The following is a 26,072-nucleotide window of genomic DNA, read 5'->3' as shown; positions in this document are numbered from 1 at the left end:
CCCCGATGGCAGATCCTATATAACCAGCAGAGTGTGGAGGTTCAGGGCGATCTGAAGAGGAAGTTGATCACACGGCTGCAGCCAGACACGGATTATTCTTTCGTGTTGATGAGTCGAGGAAACAGCGCCGGCGGATTGCAGCAGCAGGTGTCCATCCGCACTGCCCCAGATCTGTTTACCACCAAACCAGCCCACTACAAACACGACCCAGAGGAGGGCGGCAAACTCACCATCACACCACCTAAAGTGCACAACATTGCCCTCGTCAGGTCAGTGAGAGAAATGTTAGAAAATTACAGGTGAATCTCACGAAAACCTGTCAAGAACTTGTTTTGGTTATATTTCATAGCAAAATTTTGCTAAAACTACATTTGCCTTCCAAATTTTCATAACTTGAATGCGTTTTACTTTTGAGTTTTTGTAATTGGGTGTTTGTTCAGCTTTGGGCACTTTAAACACTGTGGACTAGCGCTGTGTATTGATAAAGATTTCCCAATTCGATTACAATTCACAAGCTCTTGATTCAATTACGATTTCGATTAGATTCGATATTGATTCATATGGGTATATTTCACTTATAATATCCCTTTTGCTAACATGTGAAAGAAATTATTTTCCAACTAAGTACATTACTAAAATATTAATTTTACTAATTATATTTTATTTGTTTTTCATTATTTTGGTCTCATTTTGGCTTTTTAAAAATGAACAAATCCATGTATTCAATCAATAAATAAGATATGGGGGGCCTGGGTAGCTCAGCGAGTATTGACGCTGACTACCACCCCTGGAGTCGCGAGTTCGAATCCAGGGTGTGCTGAGTGACTCCAGCCAGGTCTCCTAAGCAACCCGGTTGCTAAGGAGGGTAGAGTCACATGGGGTAACCTCCTCGTGGTCGCGATTAGTGGCTCTCACTCTCAATGGGGCACGTGGTAAATTGGGTGTGGATCACGGAGAGTAGCATGAGCCTCTACATGTGGAGTCTCCACGGTGTCATGCACGAATAGCCACGTGATAAGATGCGCGGATTAACTGTCTCAGAAGCGGAGGCAACTGAGAATTGTCCTCTGACACATATATTATTTTTTGTAACGTTTATTGTTAAAAAAAAATTCTATTTACAAGTATTTACAATGATTTGTTGAACACGTCCAAAAACTGGTACTGTCTCTTTAACAAAACTGGCATTTCTGTAAAGAGCGTCTGTAAATGAGCGCATGTTAACAAGAGAGATTCAAAGGGCTTTACATCATCTCTGCTGTGCATGATTAGAATTAAATGTTTATTTTTGTTGTTTTTGATTAACAACTGTCTGTAAAGAACAGAAAGGATATTTAAAGAGACATTATTCAATGACATATGTGTCTTGTCTTTGGATACGAATTACACGGAACAACTTTTCCTCTCAACACGCTGTGAAAGGATCTCTCTGCTTAATACTCCACCACTATACTACCCAATCACTTGTGAGTGAAACTGAAACATTTACCAGCCAGTTGCCAAATATATACAGTACATTTTAGTAGCATTAGGGCTGAAATGATTAGTCAACGTTATCGACAACTCGAATAGTCGTTTGATCTCATTTAACGCAACATAAGATCATTTGAAATGCTAATGATGACATGGGAGAGCAGCACTTCAGCTCACGCTTGATTTAGGAGAGGAAGAAAGAACAGCTCACAGTACAGACGCACTCCAAGCTTTCTAAACAGATTAGGGTGATGTAGATTGCAAAGTATGTGGGAATTACAATACAAAAATACATAATAAGTAAATATAGAAGCAGTGCCGCCGTGACGTGAAATAAAGCAGAGCCGTACCAGGCGTTTCGCTTGAGTAAAACTTGACTGTCAGAGCGTATAAAAAGGAAACACTACAGCATTATATCTTTAATGCATCCTTTATTAAAGTTCAAATAATAAGGAAGCGGTTTGTATAAATAAGCACACATTCCAAAACTGCCATTTCTCTGTGTGATCAAAGTCACTTATATGAGTCGCATGAAAAAGAGCGCAAGAGTTTCAAACTTCTCCCGGCTGAAACACTGCCTCGCACGGAGACGCTCATCCCTCGTGCACGCTTGCTGCAGTTAGATTATAACGTGATGGCTCGCGACCTAGTGAATCATATGTCACGGTGTGTATTTTATCGTGAAGAAAGGTGAGAGGGTGTAGTCTTAGCCCATTATATAATGCAAAAAAAATGGTTTTTGATTTGTCTTTTTTGGTTTGTTTTCCAATATAAATATCTAAAACTCCTTACGCACATTTAATTTAGGAGAAAAAAGTCTTTTAGACTTGCTTTCAGAAAATATATCTTGAAAGTATATTTTGTCTTAACTGCAATGGCAGAAGTATAAACAAGTGAAAAAATACACTTATATACAAAATACACTTACATTCAAGATACATTCTCTGAAAGCAAGTCTAAATATCTTATATTATTGTATTATAAATGTATCTTGTTTTAAGAATTTTTTGGTCATTTTAAATGGAAAACAAGACAAAACACTTGATAAGTGTTTTTTGCAGTGATTTTTTTTAATGAATTAAACAATAAAAAGCCAAGTATTTTTCCCCCTTGTAATTCAGTGAATGTCATTTTGAGATTTTTTTAAAAGATGATTTTGTCCTCTTTATTGTTTGTAAGCACATTTAATACAACCTTTTAAGTCAAAGCACAAGCTGAATAGTCCGTTAAGAGCTAATGATTAATCGTTGCAATAAGCCCGAATAGTCGTTCTAATAATAAATTAGTCGATAATCAAAAAATCGTTAGTTGCTGCCCTAAGTAGCATAGCGCAAAATATGGTGGCAAATGCATGCGATTGCCTCGCATTATAGTGGAGGGTTGCGCAAAGAATAAAAGATTGATCTTGGTATTTAATAATTGATGCATTTTAAAATCCATATTTTTACCCATCCCTACTGTGGACTACTAGAAAAAAAAATCTTGTTAAAATTTTTTTCAAACTCTCACTATTTATTTTTTATTTTTATTTGTCTGCTAACAGTGTCTAACAGTTTACATACATTTCTCTCAAAGTCATGAAAATTCCCATCACAATGTAATTTCCAATATATCTCAAATTCTTTATTGTGTTTAATAGAATTCTGTTCTGGAAATGACACTGATGGAAATGACATTTTAAACGTTTTTAAATGGCCAACTCCTTTATCTTGCTAAGGCTGATTTCATAGCAAAGATTTTATATATCCTAAATAAATACAATAAAATATATATATATATATATTTTTTTTTTTTTTTTTTGCAAATTTGGCAAAATTACAGCTTGATTGGAACGATGCCCAATAAAAATATTCTGTTCACAAGTGATATTTCCTTGATTTTTCCTTGTTTTATTCAAACATCACTTGTCTCGTATTTCATCTCAAGCATGCTCTTAACTGACACTTTTGTCTACTTGGTCAACAAGTACACTAACTTTTGAAAATAAATTATTGGGGCAAAATTGTTTGGTGTGGTGTCAATGTGAGACAGTCATCATTTTTGAAAGAAATGATATACATAATTTTCACACAATTAATATTGAAATGTTTTGTATTTATTTCACTTATATTATCATAGGTTTAGACATGTTATAATTTGTATTTTTATAATGGATTTTTGTAGTTTAATAACTATAGTTTATAAGTATGTGTCCAAGATGAGGCAAAAACAGTAAAATCTATAAATAAAAGGCATTTGAAAAGTACCCAAAAATAAATAATGAAGGCCAGGTAAAAAGTTTCAAATTCAGTTTTAATGAGACCTTCATATACTGTACAGTAACAAAAAAGAACTAGATAGTAAAGTTTGAAGACAAACTTTATGTTGGCTTGACAAAGCCTTGTCTGAAAGTTTAAAATAGTTTGAAGAGTTGGAAGTTTGAAGGTCTTAAAGTCAGACAGACAGAAGGAACATCATACAGATAGACAGCCAGCTGCAAGAAGTCCTATGCAACCCTACCCCTTGCTTGTTTTCCTAAATGGAAAATTGGTTGCTAGGGTAACCCCATCTGGTTGCTAGGCAGTTACCACGGTGATACTGAAAAGGCTCCTTGCTACCCTGAGTCAAATGAATGAAACCAGAAATCTCTATAATGTTCTGGTGCAGAGATATGTGATTTGTTACTTGGTTGCTAGGGTAACTCCATCTGGTTGCTAGGCAGTTACCAAGGTGATACTTAACATGGCTACTTGCCATCCTGAGTGAAATAAGTCAACCCAGAAGTCTCTACAATGTTCTGGTGCAGAGATATGTGATTTGTTACTTGGTTGCTAGGGTAACCCCAACTGGTTGCTAGGCAGTTACCAAGGTGATACTCAAAAGGCTTCTTGCTACCCTGAGTCAAATAAACAAAACCAGAAATCTCTATAATGTTCTGGTGCAGAGATATGTGATTTGTTACTTGGTTGCTAGGGTAACCCCATCTGGTTGCTAGGCAGTTACCAAGGTGATACTCAAAAGGCTCCTTGCTACCCTGAGTTAAATGAAAGAAACCCAAAGTCTCTACGTGTTCTGGATCAAAGATATGTGATTTGTTACTTGGTTGTTAGGGTAACCCCATCTGGTTGCTATGCAGTTACCAGGTTGATACTTATCAATCCTCCTTTCCATCCTGAGTGAAATAAGTCAACCCGGAAGTCTCTACGAGGTTCTGGTGCAGAGATATGTGATTTGTTACTTGGTTGCTAGGGTAACCCCAACTAGTTGCTAGGCAGTTACCAGGGTGATAATTAACATGGCTCCTTGCCATCCTTAGTGAAATAAGTCAACCTGGAAATCTCTAAGATGTTCTGGTGCAGAGATATGTGATTTGTTACTTGGTTGTTAGAGTAACCCCATCTGGTTGCTAAGCAGTTACCAGGGTGATACTTATCAAGGCTCCTTGCCATCCTGAGTGAAATAAGTCAACCCGGAAGTCTCTACGATGTTCTGGTGCAGAGATATGTGATTTGTTACTTGGTTGCTAGGATAACGCCATCTGGTTGCTAGGCAGTTACCAGGGTGATACTTATCAAGGCTACTAGCCATCCTAAGTGAAATAAGTCAACCCGGAAGTCTCTACGATGTTCTGGTGCAGAGATATATGATTTGTTACTTGGTTGCTAGGGTAACTCCATCTGGTTGCTAGGCAGTTACCAAGGTGATACTTAACATGGCTACTTGCCATCCTGAGTGAAATAAGTCAACCCGGAAGTCTCTACAATGTTCTGTTGCAGAGATATGTGATTTGTTACTTGGTTGCTAGGGTTACCCCATCTGGTTGCTAGGCAGTTACCAGGGTGAAACTTAACATGGCTCCTTGCCATCCTGAGTAAAATAAGTAAACCCGGAAATCTCTATGATTTTCTGTCTTTGTCAAGCCAACATAATAAGAATAATAATTAATAATAATAATAATAATACTTTTTATTTATATAGCGAATTTCCACAGCTCAAGGACACTTTAAAATCAATCTAATTAATGCAGAAAAAAATGCAGTACAACAGGCAGTACAAATTAAAGAATAGTATCAACTCAAGAATAATTTCAGGAAAAAAACAAACAAACAGGGAGACAAAATTAACTATCAGAGGAGTTGTACTGGGTGAAAAGGTGAGTTTTCAGTCTTGAATGTAGAGATAGAGGTGATGTCACAGAGGGACTGTGGGAGTAAATTCCATTGTTTGGGAGCCATGACAGCAAAAGATCAACCACCAATTGTAGCGAGTCGAAAACGGGTTAAAGTGAGTAGGGCAAAATCAAAGAAGTTAAAAGTATCACAAATTCAAACAAAAACAGCCCAATTCTTATTATTCCATTTGAATCAGTATCTGAAGGCAATATGGCAAATGCTTTCATGATGTGTTAATGCCTTAAAGTGCTTGTAAAGTATTTTTTAAACTTAATTTAAGTTATATGTATCTTTTATTATTATTATTATTATTATTATTATTATTATTATTTTATTTTTTGCACTACAGTAATGAAAATGAGAGCAAATATGCTTAATATGAAAATAATGTCACAATGCAAAAATATTTTAATGGTCCTAAAAATACGATTCATTTTCTGAAAAACAAAATATAATTATTATTTTTTTATTATTATTTTTATTAAAACAATTTTAGGTGGCTCAGACATGTTTTTGTTAGATTCACCCTGCTAAATTTGATTGCCCTTGAATCTTGTATTTGCTTTGTGACTGTGGTCATCAACATTTCCATGGTCATGTTAGTATTATTATCGTTATGGTAACTCTAATCAATGTTTGTCTACCTGCAGTCCAAAGCACTCTGTTGCAGCAGTGTTATTCCTCACTGTTTATCTTCAAGCAACCCAAAGACTAAATGTTTGTGGCTCTCAGGGCAATGTTTGCTTGAGTCTCAGAGATTAGCCAGCGCACATAGGCAAGAATCCTATCCCTCAGTGGGCAAATATTGGATCTTTTTGCTTTAGCAAGACTGAGGCCAAAGGTTAATGCTCAAACAATGCATATCCCAGCTAGGAGCAGCGGTCTCACATGGGTTTAGTTTCCAGAAGATGTTTGGATTTGCCATAATGCAGTGCAGTCTGAAAATACCCACGTGTATACCAATACCTACAGGACTAATACTGACCAAAAACAGAGCAAAAATCCTTTTCTATTACCAGAAATACTTTCTCATCAAAGCCAAATGGTATTGTTTGAAGCCATTCTATCACACATATCAAACAGTGGACTGGGGTAAACTACTCAGGCTTTAATTGGATTTCAAGTGTTTGTTACAGTCACTGAATGGGCCACAGGGTTCTGAGCTGTCACAAAATCATTTAGAAACTCAATCAGTGCTGTAATGTCAAACCAGACCTATTTATCAAACTCTCTAATAAACCAGCACTGAACCTGTGAAAAAACTAGAAATATTTGCCCTCTATTTGTGGACTCAGATCTGTTCTCTTTAAACAGAGGGCAGAGGTGAAGAAGGTCATGCTTTTCATAATCATTCTATTCATCATCAGGCAGCTCAGTTGATAGTTCTGTATCTTTTGTGTTTCTGGTTTCTTTATAGGTGGTTTTACATGGTGGTTGTGCCAGTTACTACATCCCATCTACGCCGTTGGGAGAGCCCAGAGGATATGGATCTAGATGAGGTGAGTGTGTTTCTGCGTCACTGCTGAATCTACAGTAAATCACCCAAAGAAATAATGTGTCTAGATTTGTGAGTTTGCAGTCTGAATTTCATTATCAGATAGAAAGATTGGTCGATTAATGGAGGGGTTCTCAAACTTTTTGATTCCAGGGACCCCCAGATATGATGCTTTTCTTGCTGGGAACCCCCTTCCTAAAATATTAAAGCAGCTTTATATTAGCAGTTACAGTATAAAGACCCAATTTTACTGTGTTAGAAAAAGAATGTGATATTATAAAGATAATATGTCAGTGAAATTAAAATAATTGGCTTTTATATTGTCATTGTAGTAAAGCCAAAATATATGATTAAAATATTATCTGTAACATATTATATCCAAAAATATTTATTTCCAATTTACAATATTTTTTCTTATCATCTTATTCTCACTATTAAAGGAATATTCTGGGTTCAATACAAGCTCAATCGACAGCATTTGTGGCATAATGTTGATTACCACAAAAAAATGTTTTACTCGTCCCTCCTTTTCTTTAAAAAAAGCAAAAATCAAGGTGACAGTGAGGCACTTACAATGAAAGTGTATTGGGCCAGTCAGTAAATATTAAAATACTCACTATTTCAAAAGTATAGCCACAAGACGTAAACAATATGTGTGTTAACATGTAGTGATATAATCGCTTACTAACCTTTTATGTGTAAAGTTATTTTTACCAAGCCAATTTTACAACTTTGTCGCCATGACGATGTAATGTCAGCAAAGCCTAAAACTCTAAAGTGACTGTAAAAATTATGATTTAAGCAATTTTAAAGCTAAAATAATACATTAATTTTAACATAAGAATTATTGTAAGTGCTTTAATAAAGGCTTCTTTTTTCTGCTTTTAAGCCCTGCAAAAATGGCCACATTCACTTCCATTATAAGTGCCTCACGGTAACCTTGATTTTTGCATCTTCTTTTTTTTTTTTTTTTTTTTTTTTTAAATGGACGGACAATTCAAAATTCATTTTTTGTGGTAATCATTATGCCACAAATGCTGTCGATTGAGCTTAACTTGTATTGCACACAGAATATAAACGTCATGGTTACTTGTGTAACCTCCGTTCCCTGATGGAGGCAATGAGACTTTGTGTCGATGTAGTGACACTAGGGGTCACTCTTGGGAGCCCGAGACACCTCTGGTCTTTGATAAAAGGCCAATGAAAATTGGTGAGTGGTATTTGCATGCCACTCCCCCGGACATACGGGTATAAAAGGAGCTGGTATGCAACCACTCATTCAGGTTTTATGCTGAGGAGCCGAGACAAGGTCCGGCCATTTCAGCGGGTAGTTCAGCGTTGTGACAGGAGGGACACAACGTCTCGTTTCCTCCATCAGGGAACGGAGGTTACATAAGTAACCATGACGTTCCCTATCTGTCACTCACTCGACATTGTGTCGATGTAGTGACACTAGGGGTCCCTATATGAACGCCACAACTGGCTGAACTGTGTTACGTGAACTGGCGGTGTGTGCGGGCAGACCACTGTGTGCCTCGTAGCCAGCACACCAGGTCGACACGTAACCTCCCCCAACATAGTTATGAGTGTCGAACGGCACTTTGGGGACAAGTCAACTACCCAAAAGATAGAGACAGGCTAACCAATGTCATGGCCTCTTTTCCCCTTCTTTTTTCCACTCCCTAAAAAAGAAGGGGGATTATCCGACTGGGCCACCAGGTCTAGTCGGGGGGTGTCCCTCCCAAGGGGAAGACACCGCGGAGACCACACCTCGCCCAAAGAGAGGGGGGGATATTTAAGTGGAAAAATACGTCACATGGTCTTTCCGACCATGTGGAGAGTCTTCAAGGTAGATCCTACCCAATGGGGAAGGAGTTACTACAAACATGGAGACAGGGGCAGAGGGGCTCTGCCCAAGGAAGACGCAGTTTGCCAACAGAGAAGTGAATTAGTGGAAGATATACATCGCATGGGGTTAGCCTTACAGGGAACCGCCACATGCGGAGCACCTACCCCAGAACAGGACTCTTAGTTAGCACGTGTACTGGGCCGGCAGCGAGTCTCTCCGAAAACTCGACTGCCACAGGGCTCGGAGGAAGTCAACCAGGGAACAAAGTTTGTGAACACTACTGGGAATTAATGGTGCACGTCTTCAGCTCAAAAGGAGGTGGAAGGCACTATGTGCAAGCGATACACCCGGCCGGCTATCCCGGGCTTATCCGCTTGTGTTGCATGCCACTACCTGGGACGAAACCGGTTCCATCCGGAGGTTGTAGAACCTTGCAAAGGTGTTGGGTGTTGCCCAGCCTGCTGCTCTGCAAATGTCTGCTAGAGAGGCACCCCTGGCCAGGGCCCAGGAGGCCACTACATCTCTGGTAGAATGGGCTCGTAGCCCTACCGGGGGCGGCATGTCCTGGGCGTGATATGCCATAGTTATGGCGTCATTGAGCCAGTGGGCGATCCTCTGCTTGGAGACAGCACTTCCTTTCTGCTGTGCACCAAAGCAGACAAAGAGCTGCTCAGAGATCCTAAAGATCTTCGTGCTATCCAAATAGATGCGGAAAGCGCGCACCGGACACAGCAACGACAGGGCTGGGTCTGCCTCCTTCTGGGGCAGAGCTTGCAGGTTCACCACCTGGTCCCTAAAAGGGGTCTTGGGAACCTTGGGCACATAGCCTGGTCGGGATCTCAGGATCACGTGAGAGTAGCCCGGACCGAACTCCAGGCATGTTTCGCTGACAGAGAACGCTTGCAGGTCTCCTGCCCTCATGATGGAAGTGAGCGCAGTCAGGAGGGCAGACTTCAAGGAGTGTGCATTAAGCTCGGCTGACTGTAAAGGCTCAAAGGGGGCTCTCTGTAGACCCTGAAGAACTACAGAGATGTCCCATGAGGGAACGAGGCGCAGTCTGGAGGGATTCAGCCTCCTGGCGCCTCTTAGGAACCTGATGATCAGGTCGTGCTTCCCTAAGGACTTTCCGTCGACTGTGTCGTGGTGTGCTGCTATGGCAGCAACGTACACCTTCAAGGTGGAAGGGGACAGCCTACCTTCCAACCTCTCCTGCAGGAAGGAAAGCACTGATCTGACTGCGCATCTCTGGGGGTCTTCGCATCGGGAAGAACACCACTTAGCGAACAGACGCCACTTAAAGGCATACAGGCGCCTCGTAGAGGGGGCCCTAGCCTGAGTGATCGTGTCTACCATCGCAGGCCAGACGTGGAGATTCCAGAGGTCCTTCCTCAGGAAATTCACCGGGGGGGGGCTGTCGCAAGGAGCGTGATGTCCGTGAACCACATCTGGGTGGGCCAGCAGGGTTCCACCAGGACAACCTGCTCCTCGTCCTCCCTGACCTTGCACAGGGTCTGTGCTAGTAGGCTCACTGGGGGAAACGCATATTTGCACAGGCCAGGGGGTCAGCTGTGTGCCAGCGCATCTATGCCGAGGGGGGCCCCGGTCAGGGAGTACCAGAGCGGGCAGTGGGAGGATTCTAGGGAGGCGAACAGGTCCACTTGTGCCCGTCTGAATCAACTCCAAATCAGCTGGACCACCTGAGGGTGGAGTCAGAATTCCCAACAACTCGAGGCAGTTGATGTGCCAATGCAGTCACGGGCCAGTCCACAGGCCGGCGGCTGTGTGCCCATTGCAAACAGCACCCCAGCCCGTTTTGGAGGCATCCGTCATGACCACAACGCGCCTGGAGACCAGTTCTAGGGGAACACCTGCCCGTAGAAATGAGAGGTCGGTCCAAGGGCTGAAAAGACGGTGACAGACCGGCATGATGACCACATGATGTGTCCCACGGCGCCATGCCCATCTCAGGACTCGAGTCTGAAGCCAGTGCTAAAGCGGTCTCATATGCATCAACCCGAGCGGGGTGGCCACCGCTGAGGATGCCATATGCCCCAGGAGCCTCTGAAAGAGTTTCAGTGGAACCTCTGTTTTCTGTTTGAATGCCTTCAAACAGGCCAGCACCGACTGTGCGCACTCGTTCGTGAGGCACGCTGTCAAAGAGACTGAGTCCAACTCCAAACCGAGGAAAGAGATGCTCTGAACCGGGAGGAGCTTGCTCTTTTCCCAGTTGACCCGAAGCCCTAGTCGGCTGAGGTGTGAGAGCACCAAGTCCCTGTGTGCGCACAACCTGTCCCGAGAGTGAGCTAGGATTAGCCAGTTGTCGAGATAGTTGAGAATGCGAATGCCCACCTCCCTTAACGGGGCAGAATGCTCGCCAGAATGCGTTTTTGCATCAGCATCTTGAACGGGAGTCTGTGTAAGGCCCGGTTCAGTTCTCGCAGGTCCAAGATTGGCCGCAACCCACCGCCTTTTTTCGGTATGATGATGTACCGGCAGGTGGGGCCTCGTGGTGGGGCTTGAGCTCGAGGTGCCATGTTGTGGCCGTGCTGAGTCTAGGGACATCGAAGCACTTACCTGGCTCATTGTGACCACCCCGGAACAGCCTGGGATGGGGGAGGAAGAGGCCTGTCCTCGTAACCCATGGAGACTGCCACATTGGGGGCGGCTGTGTGCCACAGCTGGGCGCTCAGGGGCGGGAAGACCACCACTGGAGCGCCAATCCTGCAAGGAAAAACCCGTGGACGGTAGTCGTGATGACGACCGTGCACACCAGGTATGTGACCCAGGGAGGAAGGAAACCGCTCTTTTGCTGAACTGTTGGGTACCGCAGCCACTTGGGCATGCGGTGAAATCAAACAAAAAGGCAACAAAAGATTTTCCACCCGGCCCTCCACTGGGGGATGGAGTGGTCTTCTTACCAGCTCCAGGTGAGTGGGTTTCATCGTCCCTGTGTCGCCCGTCTCAGGGGCGCTTTGACGACCTCCATGGGTTCTTAGCTGCCAACTGTGAGATGGGTGGCATCTGCTTCCTGCGGTGGGCTCCACGCCGGAGCCGGGCCAAAGGGGCTGGCTGCGGCGGAGCCAGTGCAGTCACCACAGGGGGACGCCCTTGGCGACGAGCAGACGGGGTGCGGGATCTTGAGCCGCACCGGGGCAGGATGTGCCGGATAGCCTCCGTCTGCTGCTTCACCGCCGAGATCTGCTGGGCAAAGTCCTCGACGGTGTCGCTGAATAGGCCAGCCTGGGAAATGGGGGCAGCAAGAAACCGTGTCTTGCTGGCCTCACCCATCTCAACCAGGTTGAGCCAAAGGTGGCGCTCCTGGACCACTAATGTGGCCACGTCCGCCCGAGAGACTGCGCCGTGACTTTCGTCACTCGGAGAGCGAGGTCGGTCGCCGAGTGCAGTTCCTGCATCAAATCTGAGGCAGAACTACCCTCGTGCAGTTCTTTCAGCGCCTTGGCTTGGTGGACCTGCAGGAGAGCCATGGCGTGCAGGGCAGAGGTGGCTTGTCCAGCAGTTCTGTAGGCTTTAGCCGTCAGGGATGTCGTGAACCTACAGGGCTTGGACGGGAACTTAGGGCATCCGCGCCATGTGGCGGCGCTCTGCGGGCATAGTGCACCACAAGCGCCTTATCCACTGGGGGAATCGCTGTATAGCCCCTGGCCGCCCCGCCATCGAGGATAGTGAGGGCGGGGGAACAGCAGGAATCTGGGCCGGGCAGTAAAAGGTGCCTCCCATGATTTCATCAGCTCCTCGTGCACTTCCGGGAAGAAAGGCACTGGAGCGGGGCGTGACTGCTTTGAGTGGCGCCGCGAGCCCAGGAACCAATCATCGCTCCACGAGGGTTCAGGGGAGAGCGGAGGGTTCCACTCTAACCTGATGCTCATGGCCACCCTGGAAAACATGTCCATCATTTCTGCATCAGCCTGTGACTGGGCAATCGTCCCCGAGGGGGGGAGCCCAGCTGAGGCTTCTGCGTCCGACTGGACAAGCCCGCTCTCTGATGCTGCGCTCGAGAGCTCATCATCTTCGCGGGCTCTGAACAAGAGGCCAGACACGCTGTGAGACGAGCCGGCGGACTCATCCGGAAGCCCGACTGTGGCAGACGATCTTGTTGGGGAATGGGAGGTCCGCGGGGGGATACCCGGCGGAGGCGATCCCATTGGGGTCCCCAAATCGCCCCCAGTGCTATCTGTGCTGGCCTCATACCCGTAGGTAGAAGGACCGAGGTGGGGAGCCACTGGGGTGGCTTGCTTTCTTATAAAAGCAAGCCGCGATCGCAACGTTGCCATGGTCATGTTCTCGCAGTGAGAACATGAACCATCCACAAACGCTGCCTGTGTGTGGGTCGCGCCCAGACAAGAAAGACAGCGATCATGACCATCCGAAGTTGAGAGATAACGACCGCAACCAGAAATAACACACTTTAAAAAGACGCATCTTTAAAAAGACATTCTGTGTGTGCTGCTCTTTTAGAGGAAAAAGCTCTTTCAGAAAATAATGCCCAGGGGCGTTCTCTGCAGTGCACCAGTGCAGAGGAGGGAGAAGTCACTGAAATGCGCCATCAGATCCAGCAGAGGTGAATGAACAGTAGAAATTCAGCTCAGTGAGCATGACCGTTCGGCTCCAAAGAGAAAATCTGAATGAGTGGTTGCATACCAGGTCCTTTTATACCCGTATGTCTGGGGGAGTGGCATGCAAATACCACTCGCCAATTTTCATTGGCCTTTTATCAAAGACCAGAGGTGTCTCGGGCTCCCAAGAGTGACCCCTAGTGTATAGATAGGGTACCCCTAGATTGGGAACCTAAAAAACACTACAGCTGTCAATGGAATAAAATAATCAGGAATAACTGCATGATTTCCAATCAGTCTTTACAAAGCAGAATGAAACACTAATTATGTAAAATTTGTTAATGTAAAACGTATACTTTTGTTTCGTGTATCCCCTAGAACCCTCTTGCAGCTCCCTGGGGGTCCCGAGACCCCAGTTTAAAAACCCCTGGCATAATGGATTACTGAATTAACATCTGATTTACTGACAGGATTAAAATGTGAAGTTAAAGATCACAAAGGAGTTTAGTTGTTTTAATTGTTATTTTAATTTAAAAGGAACATGTGTTATAAAAATAGTATTGTTGTGCCTAGTATGTAGTTTAGTATCTAGTCAGTCTGCTGCAAAAACATAATTATCTTGTGTATGTTTGTGTTTTTGTATTGTATTATGTACAAATAAAATAAAAGGCTGTCTTTCACTCTGGTACCTTACTTTACATTACTTTATTATTCTTTTCTTTATGTTTTCATTCACACAGGATGTCAGGCCTGTGATGTTTTTCTGTTTTCTTTTCTATAATATGTTAGTATAATGAAAATATTTTGTCATTCCACTCTAATTTTTCACCTCACTTTAGCGTCTTAGTTCTTCTGTATCTCTGCAGCAGCTGTTCAAACTCACAGGCAGTTTGAAGCATCTTAAAAAGCTCTCTTGGCATTTTTCTGCTTTGTTATTAATACTGAGCTTTCTGTTTCAACACTGTTCTGCTTTCTCATGAGTTTGCTTGCTCTCAGTAATCCATTGTCTGCAAGAAAGGAAAAACTTTTCTAGTGCTGCCTTTTGAATATTAAAAAGCATCTGGTCTGTAAAGCAAATACCCCGGGATCCGAGAAAACTGCACAACGGTGTCACCAGCGTTTTCAAACAGCCCGGCATCATTTCTACAGTAAAGAGCAGTTTTCCCTTGAGCTGTCCTTTTATTTATGAGTACTGGCCAGTCACATGAGAGGTGTATTATTGAGAGGTGTATTATAAGCTGTGTTGTACTGGCATTATTCACCACACTGATATTATGATCGCTGTCTCAGTGTGTCTGCGATCCTCATTCTCTCTGTCACTATACTCGATTTGTTCAGCTGCAATCCTGCGTCCTGGATCCAGTCTCGACCAAAAGTGTTTTGGGTTAAGTCAAAGAAGCTATGATTTGTTGGTTATTATATTTGTCATGATTCACTGTTGTTTGCCTTGTGTTTCTCCCCTGTCATCTGTTCCTCCCGGACTACATTTCCCATAATTCCCTGCCTTCATCACTTCCTGCTGTCCTTGATTGTCCTCACCTGTGTTTCATTAACTCATTAGTCTTTGTGTATTTAATGCCCTGTTGTTTGCTTAGTCCTTGTGAGTTGTTATGTGTGTTGACCTCCTGTGTATGACCAGTGCCCTTTGTGTATGTTTCCTTTGTTCCTTTGTTTACCCTGTTATTTTGTACTTTGTTTAATTCATTTCATTAGACTCTTTTAGCCGCACTTAAATCCAGCTCTTGTGACCTCATTCCAAACATTAAAATATTAGTGGAGAGAGAGAAAGAGGTTGACGTATGGAAAAAGACAGGAAGTAGTCTATAAAGAGAGAGGTCAAGCTCTGGGGTAGGAAATTGTGATGGTTGTGTGTGTTTTTGGCCTGTGTCATTTTAAATTAATGATTTCTCTGACTGAGGCACCTGAGGCTGGTATCTGCCCTCTGACTGCTGGATCACAATGTAGCTGTTTCATGAACTGAATGTGCCAACCAGCATAGACCAAGAGCAGGACTGGGTGAAACATAGAATATTCATTATATATTTTTTGTTATTATAAAATTAAGCAAATTTGTGACTATAGCACTGATCTTAATGTGCTTTCAATTTGGGCAGTCAATTTCCCCAAAGTTCGAGGCTTTGTGTGTGTTAAAACAGAGATATGTTCATAGGATCTCTAAGTCCAGTAAGCTCAGTAGCAAGAGTTGTGATAGAGATTGTCTGATTGATTTCTGTGAATCAGTTCTTCCAAAAAAAAAAAGATTTTTATACAATAATTATTTAAAAACTATGAAAATATTTATGTTGGTAAATATTGATGTTTATTACCATATATGTAATATATGTCAAAACAAATACATAAATATTGAGATGTTTATGTAAAAAATTGTATAAAATTGAGACACTATCACTATATATAAAATAGATTTTGACCGATAGTGGATTTTGTCGAGACCAATAACTAAGGTGGTTGAAAAGGCTGATAAACTAATAATTGGCCAATAGTTTTTAAAATGGATTTATAGAATGTAAAAAAAAAATGTCTTAAGGCCTGTTCACACCAAGTCGTTCTGAACAAGATTTTGTATGGTAACAATGGATTCTGATGTCGCAATTCACATCAGGTCCGACAAATCGTCCGCTGACAATCCGAAGGTTTTTACGGAGAGTGTTCCAATTTAGTTTTTTTCTTTGGACTGCGATGAAAACTGACTGACCAATGAAATAAGAGCTTTTGGACAGCTGCTCAATCCAGCGTGTTGGTGGCGCTAATCAGCTGGCAACTGGCATTGGACGTGCAGCTGATACACCCCCGAAAATTATATACTTAAAAATAACTACTTGCAGTTCATTAACCCTTTGTACTGAAAACATAAATCCGGTCTATTTTTGAAAGTCTGCTTATGTTTTTTTTTTTTTTTTTTTTTCAGTATGCATGATTTAATATGTACATCTTAGTGCCTGTCATATTCTCATGGCATTAAAAATAGCAGCGAGGAGGAGTAGCGTGACGCCATGCGGGGGTCGGACAAGTGAATCGCGAGCTCTGCGCACTTTGCTAGCTTTTAAATCTTTTTGCATCATAAACCAGTGAGATTCAATACATAACTGTTATAAGAAGTCAACATGTCAAAGAATTCAAAATCCTCGGGCTCTGGAGATATTAAAAGACACTTGCGTGCTCAAGCTGATACCCCAGACAGGGCCGCAGACCAGGGACTCGGTTTGGACAATGCGGCGGGAGAAATTCAGCGGCAGCATCATGTCTGTAATGCTGGAGAAGTTTGTGGTGGACTTGGAGGATCTTGCGGTAATACGTCGATCGATTACTTCCATGGAGGCGAAATTCTCTGAGTTGGTTACAAGAATTGAGGAGGTCGAGAAACGGATCGATTATCTGGAGAGGGAATTAGCTGCTAACCTGCTAGTGACCAAAGTAGACTTGGAACATGTTTGGGAAAAGATGAAAGACCATGAAAATTGCAATCGGCGAAACAACGTCTGAATTGTTGGAATTCCTGAGCATGAGGAAGGCCGAGATATGGTGAAATTCTGAGTATGCTTCCAGAATATGCTTAACATAACAGGCCATAAGCTGGAAATCGAGCGAGCTCACAGCGTCCCAGCTCGCAGATCGGCTGAGGGAGACAGGCCCGATCAATTCTGGCCAAATTTCTGAGATCATCCGATAAAGATCTTGTGTTATGTGAGGAGTAAAGGAATGCTTTCTTGGAAAAACCACAGCATTTTCTTGTTCCCAGACTTTTGGGAGACTTTCCCAGAATTCGACAAGAGAGAAACGTGATCGATTCAAGGAATACAAGAAACTCTTCCATCAGTGGAAGATCGCTTTTGCACTGATGTTTCTGGCCAAACTGAGAATAGACACTAAGGATGGCCGCAAAGTATTTACATGTCCACAGCAAGCATTGTCTTTCATAGAGACAATGGGGTGAATAAGCCATTTGGTGATTTTCATGTTGCCCCCGAGTGAGCTCGACTCGCTGAACGTACACTAGAGGAAAATGGGTGTCTTTTTGTTCCTTTTTGTGTTGGTTCTACCTAGCTGCTGAAGTTTGTTTTGTGGAATAACACACCTTCAAGAAACTTTTGCATCGACGGAGGGTCGCTTTTGCACTGATGTTCCCAGCCAAATTGAGAATGGATACTAAGGATGGCCGCAGGGTATTTGCATGCCCACAGCAAGTGATGTCTTTCATAAAATTGATGGACTGAGGAAGTCATGGTGTGTTTCTCATTTTGTCTCCAAGTGAGCTTGTCTCGCTGAACATAGATTGGACCATCCGAGGAAGCTGGGCACCTGTTTTGTTTCTTTATGTGCTGGTTCCGCCTAGCGGCTGGAGTTTGTTTTGTGGAATAACACTCCTTCGGGATAGTTTGTGGATGAATCTGCACGTGCCTTGTGTTTATGCCTCCTATTGTCTGGAGTTTGTTTTGTGGAGTATTTTTTGCAGGTCATTGGAAGGATTAGGTCATCTGCTGCACTCATGAACAGCCGGCTAACTGAACATTCGTTTGACTGTCCGAGGAAACTGAACGGATTTTTTTGTTTTTTTTTTGTTTGTTTTTGTTTTTGTGCTGGTTCTGCTAGAGGCTGGAGCTTGCTTTGTGGAGGAACACACCTTCAAGACAGTTTTGTGAATGAATCTACACATACTTTTCTGCCTATTGGCTGGAGTTTATTTTATAGATTTTTTCTGTTATGTAATTTTGCCTCACAAAATTTGTATAGAACACCGGACTTGAGCAATCCGATGGCAAAGTTGTCACGGGGGCTTTCTTAGGCGTACATGGACTGTTTGAGTTTAGAGAGATGGATGCCGGTTGGCACTGTCGTGTGCGGGGTTAATGCACATGTTTTTCTTTTTCTGTTTGTTTGGTTCAGGGGGAAGTTCTGGTTTGATTGTTGCACTAATGTTGGAATGTGGTCTTTATAATCTTGTTTTTGACACACAATCTATTTTTTCTAATATGTCAGTATGTCAAATGTTAATATGAGTGGACTGTCTCTCTCCACGTGGAACGTGAATGGGTTGGGGCACCCCATAAAAAGAATGAAGGTTATTTCTTTTCTTAAACGTAAGAAATATGATATAGTGTTTCTTCAAGAAATGCATCTTTCCCCACAGGAAGCTGAAAAATCTGGGAAGATATGGGGTGGGCATGTTTTCTTTAGTGCTGGCTCAAGTAAGAGCAGGGGAGTCATTACATTGATAAGTAAGCATCTACAATTCAATTATCTCAAACAGATCAAAGATAAATTAGGAAGAATCATTATTGTTCTATCTGAAATTCAGGAGCAAAGGTTGATTTTGGCTAATATTTACGCACCTAACGCTGATGATCAGGGCTTTTTTTATAGTTCTTGAAGGGATGTTACAAGCCGCTGGCACCCCTCATGATATAATATTGGGAGGAGGCTTTAATTTATTGATGGACTCAGTCCTTGATCATAGTGAAGCAAAAGTGTGTAAGCCACCTAGACCAACATTGATGCTTCACAGGATGTGTAAAAATCTTGGTCTTGCAGATATTTGGAGACTTTTGAACCCATCTGGTGGGGTCTATACATTTTTTTCATAAGTCTATAAGATTTATTCTAGAATAGATTTTTTTAATTAATTTTTTTATATCCAAGTCCCTCATTTCATCTGTTGTTGATTGCTCAATTGGAAACATCTTAGTCTCAGATCATGCCCTGGTGAGTTTAAGCACCGAATGTCGTCTGATGGCCTCAGAGAATTGACCAGATTGAAATACAGATGTAATACTATTTTCTCATGGAAAGTGGAGTTTTGGTAATTCAGGGAAAGACAGTCATACTTTGAGTCAGGGGACAAAGCAGGAAAGCTTTTGGCGAGATATATAAAGCAGAGAGAGTCTTTTTCTACCATTCCCCCAGTGAAATCTGCTGGTGGTGAAATATTTACCTTAGCCATTGATATTAATAATGCTTTTAAAGAATTCTATCTTGATCTTTATAATTCCACGTCTTCGTCTACTGATGAAGATATTAGAAACTTTGTGGAACCTCTAGAACTCCCTAAATTGGAGGAGCTTGACGAGTTAATTAAGGCCTTACCTACAGGCAAGGCTCCGGGGCCAGATGGCTTTGCTGCTGAATTTTTTAAATCTTATTCTACAGAACCGGCTCCACTTTTGTTAGAAGTTTATACAGAAACATTAAAGAATGGAAAACTTCCGCCAACCATGACACAAGCCCAGATCAGTCTGATTCTTAAAAAGGACAAAGATCCAAGCGAGTGTAAGAGTTACCATCCAGTTTACCTAATCCAGCTAGATGTTAAAATATTGTAAAAAATTTTGGAAATCGATTAAGTAAAGTTATGACATCTCTTATACATATAGATCAGGTGGGGTTTATTCGGGGCAGCAGCTCTTCTGATAACATTAGGCGTTTCATCAATATCATGTGGTCAGTGGCGAATGATCAGACTCTCGTCGCTGCCATCTCACTTGATGCCGAAAAGGCGTTTGATATGGCAGAATGGGATTATCTTTTTAAGATTTTGGAAATGTATGGGTTTGGGAGTACATTTGTTGGATGGATTAAGTTGCTTTATAGACACCCTGTAGCAGCGGTATAAACAAATGGATTAATTTCAGATTATTTTGCTCTGGATAGGGGCACCCGGCAGGGTTGCCCTCTTTCCCCATTATTGTTCTGTCTTGCCCTGGAACCATTAGCAGCCACGATAAGAAAGGAGGATGATTTTCCAGGGGTGATGACGGAAGGTTTGGAGCATAAGCTTCTGCTTTACCCAGATTATATTTTATTATTCATCTCTGACCCTACTAGATCTATGCCTTGCCTTCACAGAATTATTAATTCCTTTTCTAAATTCTCAGGATTCAGAGTCAATTTGTCTATATACGAAGCTTTGGCTCTGACAGAGTACTGCCCAGTAACGGCTTTCCAGCCGGGTGCCTTCCAGTGGCCCAAACAGGGCATTAAGTATTTGGGTATTTTATTCCCAGCAAATTTGTATGATTTAGTTAGAGTTTATTTTGATCCTTTAATAAAAAGGTTTTCGAGCGATGTGGAGAGGTGGACTTCATTACATTTATCAATGATTGGGAAGGTTAATGTTATTAAAATGAATTGTATTCCAAAATTCAAATTTCTGCTACAGTCACTCCCTATAGATGTCCCCCTCTCTTATTTCAAGCAATTTGATAGCATAGCGAAGTCTTTCATTTGGAATGGTAAGCATCCCAGACTACATTTCAGTAAGTTACATAGGCCGATTGACAAAGGAGGGCTAGGCCTACCCAAGATTTTGTTTTATTATTATACATTCAGTCTCAGACATTTGTGTTATTGGTCGCTTCCATCTGAAAGAGCCCCTGCTTGGTTTTGTATTGAACAGGAAGTTCTTGCCCCTATTTTGCCGTTGCAAATCCTTTCTATCAATCTAACCGGAGAAGTTAAATTACACCCCGTTATCTCGCATTTGCACTCGGTATGGACAAAAGTGTCCAGAGTGTTTAATTCGGATATTTATCTAAATGTTGCCTCGAGCTTATGGCTGAACCCCAAATTATGTATTAATAATTCCACTTTCTGCTGGTCAGAGTGGATGGGGGGGGGGGAGTTAATACACTCGGTGACCTATATGAGAGTAGTGTGTTGAGATCCTTTGAAAATTTGGTTCAACATTTTGGGATCCCCAGAAAAAGGTCATGAGGCATCAGTGTATTACTCCCTGTTAATTCAGAGTCTGGGGGATGGAGCCTCAAATACTCTCAAGAGATTATGGGAGAAAGATTTAAACTTGGAATTGAAGTAGGGAGAGTGGGCTAGGATTCTAAAAAACTTCAAGTCTCTATCTAGAGACAGAAGGGTGTGCCTTATGCAATTCAAGATTTAACATCGGTTCTAATGGACCCCCTCTAGATTGTATAAGCTTGGTCTTAAAGACACACCCACCTGCTGGCGATGCCATTCAGAGGATAGAGACGTAACCCATCTCTTTTGGGGGTGTGTTAAGATTCAGGAGTTTTGGTTGAGTTTGGTGTGCAGTGTATTGGGCACTCAGGTATCATTTTGCCCCAGACTCTGTATTTGGGCGATGGGGCTGTCATCGATATTGAAAATTGACACATAAAGAGTTGGGTCTTAACCAGTGTCATGATCGCCAGGCAGATAATTTTAAGGGGATGTAGGTCAGCTGGAGCACCCTGTTTTTAGGAGTGGTGCTCGGAGATGGGAAGGGTAGTGGCCTTTGAAGAGGGGACATTTAGAAGAATTGGGAAGTATAGCTTGTTCTTGGAGAAATGGGGTGGGAATGTGTCATTTATGGATAGGTGATTATTATTATTATATTTTTCATTTATTTATTTATTTATTTATTATTATTTTGTGTGTATGTGTGTGTGTGTGTGTGTGTGTGTGTGTGTTTGTTTGACTGTATCATTTACCACTGGGATGTTGTTGGGGCCAGGGTGGGATTGGTGATTGGGAGGGGGAAGGGTAATAGTGGGGGTTAATGTTGATTCTGTGTATATATGTTTTGTTTTTCTATGTTCATTTATGTGAATCAATAAAAAAGTGTTAATCTGAAAAAAATAGCAGGAGGTTCGGCAATTAGTTTGGACTAAACTCATAGTAAAATCCATGAAAAAGACACTTTACATGCTATATTTTACTGTACACAAATTAATTGCAGAACCACGCTGCTATTTTTATTAAAAGTTTAATATAAAAAGTATTGCAATATAAAAAAAAAAGAAAAGACAGAGAGCCAGTGTATTATTTTATATTATTTTAATATTATGTATCATATTTTATAATATACCTGTTTTTCTTAATGTACATTATTCCACTTGCATTTACATCACTTTACTTTGTGTTATATTATCCAGGCATTAACCTAGGCATTATAAAAAGAGATGCTGACTTCAGGTGTTCGTTTTTAATATACTCGTAGCAAAATACATGTGCAAATAAATATCCAACAGCGCTCTTTTCTCATCTCACTCACATAAAAACACAGATTATATACTCCTCAAAATGCATCAACACCATGCAAAGAACATAAAGTAACCATTATACCAAACTAGGTAAATAAATGCTTTAACGGAGTTAAATATATGAATCTCTAGCATTGACAGCTGATGGTTGAGGGTTAAAAGAACAGCAACAGCGCCACCTACTGTACAGGGGCTGAAATCATTTTTAGTTTCATTTTTTACGGACCTGGTGTGAATAGACATTCCGCTGGAAGTTCATCTCACAAAATCATCACGGATTTGGTGTGAACAGGCCTAGTCTTTCCTTAATATGATGGGCACAGACATAGACAATGAATAATGATATAAATGAATAAATGCCAGATTCTGTTGATTGTTCAGTCAAAATCCCAATAATAACCAGAAAAAAAAAAAAGATTTTGTGCAAGCCCGAAATACAGGGGACTCTTATTTTGAAATGACGAAGAAATGACTGTTACAGTGCTCTATTTAGCTAGGCTATCTACCAAATTAAGCTTCTTATAGCCTATATATTCACCAGATGAATGGTTTTGTTGAGATATATATATATATATATATATGAGAGAGAGAGAGAGAGAGAGAGAGAGAGAGAGAGAGAGTTGGGGAGTAACGGAATACATGTAACAAGATTACGTATTTAAAATACAAAATATAAGTAATTGTATTCCACTACAGTTACAATTTAAATAATTGGTAATTAGAATACAGTTACATTCAAAAAGTATTTTGATTACTGAAGAGATTACTTTGCATTTTATTGTCATTTGTTTCATTCAATATTTAGTCCTTTCAGATGGAAAACATTTATACATATAAATGATGCGATCCAAAGAGCGTTTGAGCAGCGGTGAAACACTTTCTTATGATGTGTTACATTCATACGAGCAGACAGAGAAGTAAGTTTGAAGTAATTTTGGAGCAGAAGAAATAGAAATAAAACTTGTGTAAACTGTCAGCTTTATGCTAAGCTAAAATGCTATTTCTTGCCATTTTACATGTTACCAGGCATGATCATATTTGTTTTATCAAGAAAATTCACGTTGGATCATAATTTCTTTTTTCCAGTAAGACCTTTGATATTAGGGTAAAAATCGTATTCTTGATAATCATTTTTGTATTGTTTTCCTGTAAAAATATCTAAAAATCCTTAAAACAAGATCAATTTTATTTATCTTGTTTTAGAAACAACACTGCATAAGATATTTAGGTTTTTCAGAGAATGTATTTTTAATATGTGTATTTTATCTTACTGTACTGGCAGAGTTTTTATAGTCAAAACAAGTGAAAAAAATCTACCAATGCTGAAGAAGTAATCCAAAGTATTTAGAATATGTTACTGACCTTGAGTAATCTAAAGGAATACGTTACAAATTACATTTTACAGCATGTATTCTGTAATCTGTAGTGGAATACATTTAAAAAGTAACCCTGTGTGTGTGTGTGTGTGTGTGTGTGTGTATATATATATATATATATACATAGACTGGTGGCCAAAAGTTTGGAATAATGTACAGATTTTTCACTCATGGAAAGAAATTGGTACTTTTATTCACCAAAGTGGCATTCAACTGATCATAATGTATAGTCAGGACATTAATAACATGCAAAATTACTATTACAATTTGAAAAAAATCCCAATAATAACCAGAAAAAAGAAAGATTTTGTGCAAGCCCGAAATACAGGGGACACTTATTTTGAAATGACGTAGACTTAGCTCCATTACAATGCTCTATTTAGGTAGGCTATCTACCAAATTAAGCTTCTTATAGCCTATATATTCACTAGTGTCTGTGGCAGGGAGGAGCCCATAATCAGGCTAATCAAGCCCTCGAGAGGGATAAAGGCGACCGGAGGCGGCAGTTCGAGAGAGAGAGAGTTACGGGCAGCCCTGTATGTGTTTGCCTTTTTGTTTAAGTTAACCATTAAATATTATTTATATTGTTAAGCCAGTTCTCGCCTCCTCCTTTCCATTGAACTTTGTTACAGTGTCATACATCCATAAAACCTTCTTCCAGGACTTCACAGGTCTTTCCAAATTCCTTCTTCAATATTCAAGTCAACATTTCCCTTGGTGAAGATTTGCTTTCTTCCACACCCAAGAAGGTTCCTGTTGAATAATTTTGATTGCAACTGTATATATACAGTTGTGCTCAAAAGTTTGCATATCCTTGGAGAATTGGTAATATATGTACCATTTTTAAAGAAAACATGAGTGAGCAGGCAAAACACATTTCTTTTATTTCTTATGGGATTCATATTCAACTGTAGGTTATAACAGAATGGCACAATCATAAAACAAAACATGGCAACAAAGAAAAAAATGAAATGACCCCTGTTCAAAAGTATGCATACCCTTAGTTCTTAATACTGTGTATTGCCCCCTTTAGCATCAATGACAGTGTGCAGTCTTTTGTAATAGTTGTCTATGAGGCCCCAAATTCTTGCAGGTGGTATAGCTGCCCATTCGTCTTGGCAAAATGCCTCCAGGTCATGCAAAGTCTTTGGTCGTCTTGCATGAACCGCATGTTTGAGATCTCCCCAGAGTGGCTCAATGATATTAAGGTCAGGAGACTGTGATGGCCACTCCAGAACCTTCACCTTTTTCTGCTGTAACCACTGGAGGGTCAACTTGGCCTTGTGCTTAGGGTCATTGTCATGCTGGAAAGTCCAAGAGTGTCCCATGCGCAGCTTTCGTGCAGAAGAATGCAAAATGTCTGCCAGTATTTTCTGATAACATGCTGCATTCATCTTGCCATAAATTTTCACAAGATTCCCCGTGCCTTTAGAGCTCATACACCCCCAAAACAACCGTGAGCCACCACCATGCTTCACAGTGGGGATGGTATTCTTTTCACTATAGGCCATGTTGACCCCTCTCCAAACATAGCGCTTATGGTTGTGACCATAAAGCTCTATTTTGGTTTCGTCACTCCAAATTACAGTGTGCCAGAAGCTGTGAGGCATGTCAAGGTGTTGTCGGGCATATTGTAACTGGGCTTTTTTGTGGCATTGGTGCAGTAAAGGCTTCTTTCTGGCAACTTGACCATGCAGCTCATTTTTGTTTTGTTTTCGTCGTATTGTGCTCCTTGAAACAACCACACCGTCTTTTTCCAGAGCAGCCTGTATTTTCCTGAGGTTACCTGTGGGTTTTTCTTTGTATCCCAAACAATTATTCTGGCAGTTGTGCCTGAAATCTTTCTTGGTCTACCTGACCTTGGCTTGGTATCAAGAGATCCCAGAATTTTCCACTTCTTAATAAGTGATTGAACAGTACTGACTGGCATTTTCAAGGCTTTTGATATCTTTCTATCTTTATAAATTTCCATTACCTTATTACGCAGGTCTTTTGACAGTTCTTTTCTGCTCCCCATGGCTCAGTATCTAGCCCGCTCAGTGCATCCACGTGAGAGCTAACAAACTCATTGACTATTTATGCACAGGTACTAGTTGCAATTTAAAAAGCCACAGGTGTGGGAAATTAAACTTTAATTTCC

General features: G+C 41.4%; 1 protein-coding gene across 3 annotated transcripts in view; it reads left to right on the top strand.

Moving 5' to 3' along the window:
- Window positions 1-26,072, top strand: part of ptprfa (protein tyrosine phosphatase receptor type Fa) — a 516,187-nt gene that overhangs the window by 378,543 nt on the left and 111,572 nt on the right. For all 3 annotated transcript variants that reach the window (XM_051711353.1, XM_051711352.1, XM_051711351.1), the window contains 2 exons: window positions 13-269; window positions 7,042-7,123. In XM_051711353.1, the coding sequence (XP_051567313.1) occupies window positions 13-269; window positions 7,042-7,123 (339 nt within the window). The remainder of the gene's footprint in view (window positions 1-12; window positions 270-7,041; window positions 7,124-26,072) is intronic.

Source organism: Myxocyprinus asiaticus, chromosome 12 (assembly GCF_019703515.2).
Source record: "Myxocyprinus asiaticus isolate MX2 ecotype Aquarium Trade chromosome 12, UBuf_Myxa_2, whole genome shotgun sequence".
Classification (NCBI taxonomy): domain Eukaryota; kingdom Metazoa; phylum Chordata; class Actinopteri; order Cypriniformes; family Catostomidae; genus Myxocyprinus; species Myxocyprinus asiaticus.
This window is presented reverse-complemented; position numbering and strand designations above follow the sequence as displayed.